Source organism: Hemitrygon akajei, chromosome 27, assembly GCF_048418815.1.
Source record: "Hemitrygon akajei chromosome 27, sHemAka1.3, whole genome shotgun sequence".
In the NCBI taxonomy this organism is placed as follows: domain Eukaryota; kingdom Metazoa; phylum Chordata; class Chondrichthyes; order Myliobatiformes; family Dasyatidae; genus Hemitrygon; species Hemitrygon akajei.
In genome coordinates this window covers 29,184,237-29,195,461 of record NC_133150.1, presented here as the reverse complement: position 1 = coordinate 29,195,461, position 11,225 = coordinate 29,184,237, and the positions used below count along the sequence as shown (strand labels likewise).

Sequence of the window (11,225 nt, the reverse complement as noted above, 5' to 3'; positions counted from 1 at the left end):
TTGTGTGTGTTACAGAGACTGACTGTCGTATTTCCCGTACAACAAAAGTAGTTTCATTTCAAACGTTTTGTGTTCCTTTAACTTCGGTGCAGTGTTGCTTTGTTACACATGCTGTAATTTGGGAACATACTAACACTGTGAGAAGTACAAACCAGTGCAAGGTTTTCTATTTACTTACTTATTGAGATACAGCACAGAATAGGCCCTTCTGGCCCTTCAAACCACGCTGCCCAGCAATCCTCCGATATAATTCTAACCTAATCGTCGGACAATTTTACAATGACCAATTAACCTACCAACTTAGTACATCTTTGAACTTTTGGGAGAAAACTGGAGCACTCGGAGGAAACCCATGCGGTCATGGAAAGAATGTACAAACTCCTTTCAGGCTGTGGCTGGATGAAAAAATAATGAGATTGGTGAGCAAGCGCGATTTGCCAGTAGATATTCCAAATATTTCAGAAGGAGTACATAGGGTACACCTTTTATTAAATAAACATGCAACGTACTTTTAATTTTTTTTTCAGAAAGACTCAGGTAAAACAGGAAGGTGAAGACCGTGAAAATGAAACCACTCTACATAATTCATGGTCACTGCTGTGTTCTGAGAAAGGATGGTTATGCTTTTTAGGCACTCAGAAATTAAGCCATCAAATAAGATCAATGCAAAGTGAGCAATTAATGATCCAAGACAAACCCATGAATTATACCTGCACGTTTAGAACACAACAAAGGGAAAATTTGCTTCCTCATTCTGTTCTAAATTCAAACTCTGATGCCAGGGACAAAAGAGGCTTTACAACTACTATACAGATCTCAAGTGCTCTCAATAAATCTGAACAAAAATCCAGACAGAAAACTTTCTGATTCCCAAAAGCTTTAATGAGCTTAGAAACATATTCAATACACTCATTAAACGATGTTGCATTTTCCCCACCATTTCCAAGTGAATCGCTACCAGGCTGAGATTGTATAAAGATGCTCATGTGGAAATATTAATTAAATGAACGGATTTATGTCCGGCACTGTAGGTTTACTGTGTCATTCGTGCTGTTAGGTCAAGCTGACCTCTGTGCTAGAGTTCCTATTATTAGCTTCAGCAGACGTAATAAATTGGCAAGAGCATTAGCATAAGTCCGCGCTCTAACTGAGCAAAGCAAAAGTTTAAGGATTAGAGACAAAAACAGATAAAGTACGAGGAAATTGCAACACAATAAATCACTCATTTGAATCACATCGGGGGGCAGGCACAGTTAATACAAGTGGGCTTTTCAAACAACACGGATCTTGTCTGATTTTTGCGACAGTTATAAATAAATTAACATTTAATTTGCATTCATTATCCATTTTTTTTTTACAAAATGTGACTGTCAATTTACAGTCTGCCACAAATCCCCCGGAAGATCCTTTGTCCCTTTAACCCCAATCTTTCTGACACAGACACTTCTGTCCATTGGGAATGGATGCCTTTAATTATGGTGCCAACATCTGTGTTCTATTCTGCTACAAAGTAGTGCCACCCAGAGAAAAAAATGCCCTTCTCTAATTTCCTTCCTCTGACCCTTCCGGGACATCTATCACTTTTTGAACTGTATCTTTGTTGTATGATACACTTCAGGTTGAGGTCTGAGAGGAACCTCACCTAACTCGCAATGCTGGGCCAAGAGTGACCCAGAACATGGTGGCTTCACTCTTCCCCTGATTTACTTATGAGGCTTGATGTGGAATTGAGCCATGCATCCCAGCATAGTCCAAGGCTCAATCTGGCCTGGCACCAGGAGAACAGAGGAACCAGAAATCAGGATTCTCAAGGAGAAACATAAATATTTGAAACTCAAGCAAGAATAAGATTATGCTGGGCCACAAGTCCACCCCTGTATACAGAAATGTGCTGGAAAAGCGCCAGCAATGTCATAAAGGAACCCACCCACCCTGGACTGTTTGTCCCACTCCCATCAAGGAGGAGGCAACATAGCATCCGTGCCAGGACCTCCAGATTTGAGAACAGTTCCTATCCCCAAGCAGTAAGACTGATCAACACCTCCAACCACTAACCCACCAATGTACAGCCCCCACAACCACTAATTTCCTTCTCCTTTACAATTGTTTACTGGAATGACATTAAACACTAAACAATCTTGTGACCCAAATACGTTTGTGGACGGCATGGCAGCGTAGTGGTCAACGTAATGCTATCACAGCACCTGCGACTCGCGTTCAATCCCGCTGCTCTCTGTAAGGAGCTTGTACGTTCTCCTTGTGACCACATTGGTCTCCTCTGGATGCTCCAGATTGCTCCCACATTCCAAAGGTGTACGGCTTAGTTGGTTAATTGGTCATATAGGTGTAATTGGGCAGAGCAGGCTCATTGGCCCAGAAGGACCTGATGCCATGCTGTATCTCTAAACAAACCCTGGATTTGGAGGTTGACCAATAGACTACTAATGTAGCTGAAGCAAAAATCATGTTAAATTTTAAGAGTTGGTTAGATATATTATGAAAAGGAAGAAGTGAGGGCCGATTAGTGCATATGGATTCAGATGTTGCTCTGGTAGAGGAAGAGTATCACTGTGGCCTGGATGGGCCAAACAGCCTCTCTCCAGACATTGTACATGAAAACAAACAGCCAACACTTCATGGACAATCTGAGACTAACCACTGGTTGGAGGCAAGAAAAGTAGTTATTCTCCAGAAATTACTTCTCACCAAACAGTAGGAAAAGAATGGAGAAGATTCAAAGATATAGGAAGGGTAAAAAAAAAGCTTTTACTGGAAGCAATTAGCATATTTATTCAATACCAAGAACAATGTCATCTCATTGTGGGCTCTGATGAATTTAAAATAGATTAAACAGGTGGAAATTGGACTCAAAAGCTTTCGGATAAATTGGGAGCTTAACGCCATTCCTGAGTCTCTAGAAGGCTGTGATTGCATTGAATTTCCCTGGTTTTCCTTCAATCTCCATCACCCAAACCAAAACCATTCATCATTGATGAATCCAGATGTTAGGCACTGGCACATGATTTTACCTGAATCCAAAAAAAGGTCTACTGTACTGCCTACGGAAGCAGAACCTCATGTGTAATTCCATCACAGGAAAATGTATAGAAGGCCAATGGAAAGATCAAGAGACAACAACAGCAATATGCATTTATATTGCAACTTTAATGTTGTACAATATCCCAAGGCATTTCACATGAGCACTAATAAACAAAAATTGACACTGAGCCACAAGGCAATATTAAAACAAGTGGCCAAAAGCTTGAATAAAGAGGTAGGTTTTAAAAAGCACCTTAAAGTAGGAAACCAAGGCAAAGAATGTTCTGGTGGGGAATTTTAGATCACAAGGCCAAGCAACTGAAGGCACAACCACCAGTGGCTGAGCTTCGGTAGTGATCAATGCTTTTGCATTCTTTTTTAACAGCTCAATGACCTGGAAATGTTAACTCTGCTGCTCTCACTACAGATGTTGACTGACCTGCAAAGTATTTACAGCATTTCAGGCTTCCAGCATTGACAATATTTTGTCCTTCTCTATCCATATTGCTGCACCTTCACTCCACAGCATTTTGCCAGCAGTGACTTAGTGAATGGTATCTTTACAAGTCTTCACACTCTTTAACTAACTATGTTGGTGGTAGCATGGACAAGCCTATGATGATACGGTTCCACCTCCCATATAAAAGCAATATTACACTGATAGCACGATCCAGGAATATTGCCCAGGAACACAAATATAATGGACTACATTTTCAAACAAGAACATCATGATTCATTCAATTTGATTTTAATATTACATACTAGCAATAAATTATCAATCTGGAGTTTGACAGGTTTATGACGAGTAGGAACTAATGGGGGAAAGAGGCGTGTGTAGTCATGGTGAATTAAAGATAGTCCTATAAGTCAACACAGAAGGAGGTGATTCAGGCTATTGAGTCTGTGCTGTATCTTTAGAAGTGGATTCCAGTTATTCCCAGTTTCCCAAACCTCTTTTCCCCCTAAAATCCGGCATTTTTCCCCTCATCAATATTCTTAACCAATTCCTTTCTGAGGGTTGCTATTGAAGCAGAAACTTATCACAGAGCATTGCAATGTCCTAAGCACTCATTTTATAATTCACCAATATCATCTCCGGTTGATTTGCCAATTGCCTTGGAACTATACCCTCGAGCCTTTGCTCCATTATCCAATGGAAAGAAGCATTCCTCTCATAATTGTAAATTCTCTCATTTCCTCGTTGCCATCTCTGTTCCAACAGCAAGATGCCCCCATCCTTCTATTTTCCAATTATACTTTGGAATCTATACCCATTATGCTGAATATATCCTTTTTGTAGATACCTTTAATGCCACGTATACAGCTATGCTTTTGTGATCAAGTTGGAATGATTGGCAGGAAAGGTGTCACACCACCGGCAGTTTTTTTCGAATGTTTACCTGTATCACTAATTATACATGCTTCACTCTTAAAAACATTCTTGTCTTTAAGCTTTTAAACAGCAAAGCAGTACTGAGAAAATCCTGTAGCATTTGAAGCCCTGTGTTTAGGGCAAGGCAATCAATCCAAATCTGCTCATTCTGGTCTTCCGAGTCCTGATGAACGGTCATTTGACCTGACACACCAACACCCCCTCTTCACAGCTGCTACCTGATCTTTTAAGTAGTCAGGTGGACGTAAAAGAGCAAGGAATTAGCTGTGTGTCCTGCCAATCCTCATTCCTCAACCAACAACATTAAAACATTTTATCACAAAGGATTTTTTTGGAAGCTTGCTATGTGTAAATAGATCGCTTCATTTCCTGTATTGTGATGCTCTAACCGACTTAGAGGAGTCACACAACATGGAAATAGGTCCCTCAGTCCATTGTGTCTATTCTGACCAACAGCCACTAATTTACACTAATCCTACATGCATCCCATTATATTCTTCCCACATTCCCATCCACTTTCTGCAAAATTCTATCATTTACCTATACGTCAGGGACAATTTTCAGTGGCCAATTAACGTAACAACCACAAATACTGGAGGAACTCAGCTGGCCAGGCAGCATCTATGGAAAAAAAGTCCAGTCAACTGAGTCCTGCCGAAGGGTTTTGGCCCGAAATGTCGACTGTACTTTTTCCAGTAGATGCTGCCTGGCCTGCTGAGTTCCTCCAGCATTTTGTGTGTGTTGCTCGCATTTCTAGCATCTGCAGATTTTCTCTTGTTTGTAACATAACGACCAGCCCCTTTTGGGATGTGGAAAGAAACCACAGCACCTAGGGAAACTGACGCTGTTACCGGGAGAACGAGCAAACGTCACACACTCAACGCCAGGCTGCAGGACTGAGCCCCAGTCGCTGGGAATGATGACACAACAGTTTTACCAGCTGCACCACTGTGCTAACCTAATTAACACTTCAGTAAGTGCTTCATTTTCTATCAAGCGCATTGGGACATCCTCAGATTGCCAAAGGTATTGCAGGAATTTGCGTCTGCCTTTCTTTTTTTACAGCAAACAAATGCAGGTTAGGATGACTACATCCTGAGCACTGTGTCGCTAAACGCTTCAACTATTCTGTCTTCATTTATGGCTGTTTGCTTATCTGCATCTTCCTGAAATACACTGTACACCTAGAAATAGACATTTAGGGACAGAATCTAATCTTCTCGTTTCCAGGTTCAATTCTGCTCAGCCCAACTCTTATTTAGAGAAGCCACACTCCCCTCATCCAAAGCAATGGTGTAAAATGTGATCAAAACTGACTCTCGTAGTGCACCACTTCTCACCATCTTCTGACAGAGAATGACTGTTTTAAAAACGAGAGAGAATCTGCAGATGCTAGAAATCGGAGCAACACACTCAAGATGCTGGAGGAACTCAGCAGGCCAGGCAGCGTCCGTGGAAAAATGTCCAGTCGGCATTTCAGGCCGAGACCTTCGGCAGGACTGAAGGGTACTTCTTTGAGTCCCGCCAACCAGTTCAGTTTCTTTTGGTCTATTAACCAATATATAATCCAAAGCAGTGCTTTGCCAGTCCTTCCTCACCCCCTGCCTTTCACTCAGGCATCTTCCCCCTTCCTTCTCAGTCTTGAAGAAGGGTCTCGGCCCAAAATGTCGACTGTTTATTCATTTCCATAGGTGCTGCCTGACCTGCTGAGTTCCTCCAGCATTGTGCGTGTGTTGCTTTGCCCCAATGCACTGTGCTTCATTTTATTTTTAATAATTTTGTGTGTGTGGCCATCTGAAAAGACTTCAAAAGGTCCAAAAGTCACACTTATTAGTTCATCCTTATCTAATCTGAGAGCTCCAAGCTCAAAAATTTCTAATCCATTTATCAAACATGATTTCCTTTTCACGACTCCATGCTGACTCTGCCAACCTCGTTCTTATTTTCCAAGGACCCTGTTACCATTTCTTTATCAATAGATTCCAGCATTTTCAATACAAGGGGCAGATCTGAATTTCCCCGTTTTCTCTTTCCCTCCTTTCAAGAAAGATGGGGTTATATTTGCTATCTTTTCAACATGTGGAAAACATTTTAGATTGATGGAACTTTAGAAGATGATGATCAGTGGAAAAACAACTTTTCTGTCGGCACGCTTTCAAAACCATAAGATACAGACCATTAGGCCATGCGAATTTATCACTTTTCAGTTCCGTTCCTTTTTTATGAATGTTAATATTTTACCTCCTCTTTTCCCCCAAATCCTTATCTATCCAATATTTCCTGGACGTTTTATGCCTGAAAAACATTTTCCTCTCCCAATATAATTTCTCCTCTTTTGTCCTTCACAGACCCACACTATTTTTTACACATCTATAACAGCTCTTACAATCTCTTTTTTCCTCACTATATTACTTCCATCCAGATGAGAGGCTTTGGCCTGAACTATCGACTGTACATTTCCCTCGATTGATACTGGCTGATCTGCTGAGTGTCTCCAACGTTTTGTGTGTTGCTCCAGATTCCAGCATCTGCAGTCTCCTGTGTTTCTCTTCTTATCAATGCTGTGGTTCTCTTCCTGCTGGATTCTGAAATATTCCCAATCCTCAGGCATATTACTGTCTTTTGGAATATTTTTAGCCTTTTGTTTTGATTTAATATTATCTTTAATTTCTCTTGACAATCTGTACCATTTTTTTAATGCTTGAATGAATAATGTTTCTCAGAACCTACATATTAATTCCTTAACTGTTGGCCCTTTATTTAATGTTATACGTGAGGGATTTGGGAGTTTCACAGTTTGACACCCTAAGGAAGGAGCACTTCAAGAAAGATCTGGTGCAGCGAATCTTGATTTTAGTGTGAGGACGTAGGGAGGAAGTGGAGTGCATGGGGTGTAGCAGCATTGTAAACCGAGCAGCCCCAAACATCCGAACAACCTTAACTATTAATGTTTCATTCAGGAATACAAGAAAGGTAAAGTTAGCTACCCAAAAACTAAAAAAAAATAACTCTTGACAAAATATTAAATTTGCAGACAACTTGATATAGCCCCGTTCACAAGTGAGCTATTCTGCCTTGGTGACTATTGAATCTAGAGAGAGCATCATGCAGCAACTAAAAATATATTGTATCAAACCAGAATACACAAAAATTAAAACAACACTTACTAATTTAACTGCATTCTGTATCAGCGTTCTAGTATTGGAATAAACAACTAGTTCCAGTTACTATGTTAACTCAAGGTAGAGTTCATAGACTACAGAAATCATTTAATTTATTAGAGCTGTGGTAGATGTTTGAAGGAGACACCCGATTGGTCCTATTCCCCTGTTCTTTTCTGCTACCATGCAAATACATCCATTTAAATATTTACCTAAATCTTTTAATAAAATTATTGCTGTGTCTGCTTTCAGCATTCTTCAGGACAGACTTTCCACAACATAGCCAGTTACCATGATAATCAAATACTCCGCTACCCTTCTTTGTTTTAAGATTTGGCAGCAAGAAGTACTGATACCGCATTGTCAAACTTATATTATTTTCTCATCCAATGCAAATTAGTTTCTCTAAATTTGTGTTGATAATATTTCCAAAGAAAATTTTATCACAGATCAAGCAGAGGTTCCATCACCTAATTCACACCTGCCACTCAAAGCACATGGTCAGATGTAATTAAGGTCAATAATCTGAGTGGGTTCATCCACTGAGCAGTTTATTTTCTTCAATAGCTACTGGGCTGACTACACAAAACAGTTTTGATTCCAGCTAAGTCAACGTCTTAGATAAGTTTCTTTGGGGTGAAGCAGGTGGCCTTGGTCAGACAGAGAGAGATTGGCCATTGCTCTTATTTAGCAAACCTTAGTAGGCACAAAAATAATGAATGCTGGGGATGTTCGGCAGATCAGGGAGTATCTGTGGAAGGGGAAACAGAAGTAATGATTCAGATAAATTATCTTTCATTAGCTCATTTCATTAGTCATCAACCTAGTAAGCTAATTCTGCCTCATTTCCTTGAAATGTGGCCCGAGTTGCTAAGTATCCCCAGCATTCTTTCTTTTAATTTCAGATTTCTGGCATCTGCAGGATTATTATTTCTTCCTTTTTGCACCCTCACCTGGTAATTTGTCTGGAAGGGGGGAGTGGAGAACTGGAGAAGATTATGGAGAAAAGAAAAGACTTGGCTGTGATCAAGCACCTTCCTATATCTGCAGTTTAATTGTCTTTTGACAAGACAAAGATAGGCAATGTAACTTTATTCAAATTTGGAGACCAGGAGCAGTGAAGGGAGAAAAGGGCCAGTTTAGTTGAAGGGGCCATTATAACATGAGGTGACCAGTGGAAGTATTATGAAGTCATAAGAAAATTGGACCTTGTTTTCTATATTTTTTCATTCTTCATTAATAAACTTCACATGTGGGGGAAAAAATCCCAGTAAGTCCCAAAACCTGTTAAAGTTAATTTACAAGTTCTGGTTCTTCTGGGCCCAATAGTGCCTGGTTGATCGATTGTAAGCAGCTATTTGGCCGGTTGTCCTGCCTGACACTTAATGCTTAGTGCAGCATTTGCTGGCGTGAAGTAGCTTGGTGAAGGGGCAGCCTGTGATATACAATGGGCCCATTTAGGTGGTCCAGCATTTTTTAATATAAAAAATTTTATGTTAATTTTTTTTAGAGATACAGCACAGTAATAGGACCTTCCAGCCCAATGAGCCTGTGCTATCCAATTCTACCCATGTGACCAATTAACCTACTGTCTTTGGAATGTGGGAGGAAACCCACATGGTCACAGGGAGAACATACAAACTCCTTACAGACAGCGGCAGGAACTGAACCTGGGTCGCTGGTGCTGAAATAACATTTTGCTGTTGTGCCACCCTGGTAAGGAAGGATATTTTTCAGGTTGCCGCAGGATGCAGTTTGCTAAACTCCCTCTCACTATTTTCCTCATGGAAAACAGTTACTGTAAGTACCATTCCTGTCCCGAGTATAGTGTTAATAGGCTTCAAACACGAAGAAACAGCCATCTTTTACCCTACAGATGGGATTCAGGTTTTCAAAGGAAATCTATGGATAAGTGAGTTAGATGGGCTGACCATCCTCTCCCACTGGAAACCAATGTGACCGTGTACCACTGTCAAGCATAAGTAATGAAAATATTTTTTGCCTGCACTTTGTCAGAGCCTCTTAGTAAATCGTTCACTATGAGGCATAAGAGGTAGATGTTGACCTAGCAGTGTGAGGATCGGGAACATAGAACTAATCCCTCCTTACCGGTGTTCACTCACAATCTGACCAGATTCACCTCAACAACTTTCCACCTACAACAGCTCTTCCTGCCCCACCTCCTACGGGAAGCAAAGTCAGGATCGTGTCCTTGAAGGCTGAAGCTCTGATTCATAATGAAATTATCAGAAGAATATTCTAACGGGTAAAGGGGAACAACAAAAACCTGTTCACAGAAAGCTTTGGAAGTTGAGAAGTTTGAGCAACAATCGGCAAACCTTCTAGCTGACTAATAAAAAAATTGAAATAGATGTCACTAGCACCACAGTGACATACGTCTCATCTTTATGTCTTGACAGCCAGCAGTTTCTTGGATGAAAGAGATTTGCAAACTGTTCCTTGCTCGTCGTCGAACCTTGAAGGTACATCCCGACCAACCATCCAGTCAGACACTCATTAAGTCCCGGACGAGATTTCCAGAATTCACATTTAAGAGGAGAAGCAGAGGCCACAGCACTCCATGCAGATCTCCAGGCAGTCTGCCGACTCGCAGCACGCGTCCACGATCCCGCAGTCTGGATCGCACGGCAAGTCACAGGCCGCGCATTCCTCGGAGCCGCAGCAGAAGCAGCAGGAGGTGTCGGAGGTGCAGGAGCCGCAGGTCGCGCAGTCTAGTACGATATTGCACAGGGTGAGGAACTGGCAGAAAAGGCAGGCTAGAATACAGTGCACGCAGCAGTCTAAGGAAGAGAGAGAGCGATTAGAGTTGTTTATCACTTTGATTCTGACTAATAAATATCATCTGTGTGTGTGTTTCATCTGCAGACAATATTAGAGCCAAGTCCAGTTCTATTCCCAACCAGTGCATAGCGAGATCACAGGGCAGAGATCATGAGCAGAAACTGTGACTGATTTCTTCTCTCTAATTTAGGACTTATTTATGGTAAATCAGGATTCAGAAACTTGACTTATTTTCACACTCTCGAACATGGGGGTCATTGGTAAGGAATTGGGAGTAGGCACCTTGGCTAATAACCCTCACTCTAACCCAGTGTTCAGCAGACAACAGTAGGGTGCTGGAATCGTATGGATTTATTTTCTTTCTAAACTAGGAGGCATTTGATAGCCAATCATGTACAGGAAGCTTGACAAATTTTCCCTCCCTCTACACGAGGGGTCAATGGGTGGTAATTTGGAGTTGGGAATAGGCCTATTTCTGTGCTCTATCTAATAGTCTATGTCCTTAGTGTTACTTTAACTGAGCAGGAAGTTCGGATTGTGACTGAGCCTGTGGAGATCTCAGAGCTTTATTTTATTCATAAATTGTGTTTTCTGAGGTGAACTGCTCCCATTCATGAGAAAACCAGTTTCTACTTGAAAATACTTTCTCACACTTAATCAGTGCTTCCAGTTTCTACCCCAATAGTTTCTGTGGCAGTGTTAAACCTCACTGCACCCTAGTACTCATGAGTCTTCCTGGCAGTAACAGACTGATTAACCCCGGGTGCCATCCTGATTCAGCCCTCACTGACTATCCGGTCTCATCCATTTTCTAAAGAGCCAGATAGTTT

General features: G+C 41.2%; 1 protein-coding gene across 1 annotated transcript in view; it reads right to left on the bottom strand.

Annotated features, from left to right (window-relative positions):
- Positions 1–3,146: 3,146 nt before the first annotated feature.
- mdfi (MyoD family inhibitor) overlaps positions 3,147–11,225 on the bottom strand; it is a 114,241-nt gene continuing 106,162 nt past the window's right edge. Inside the window, exon 4 of the mRNA XM_073030527.1 lies at positions 3,147–10,394. Within this exon, the coding sequence (XP_072886628.1) occupies positions 10,144–10,394 (251 nt within the window). The 3' untranslated portion in view covers positions 3,147–10,143. The remainder of the gene's footprint in view (positions 10,395–11,225) is intronic.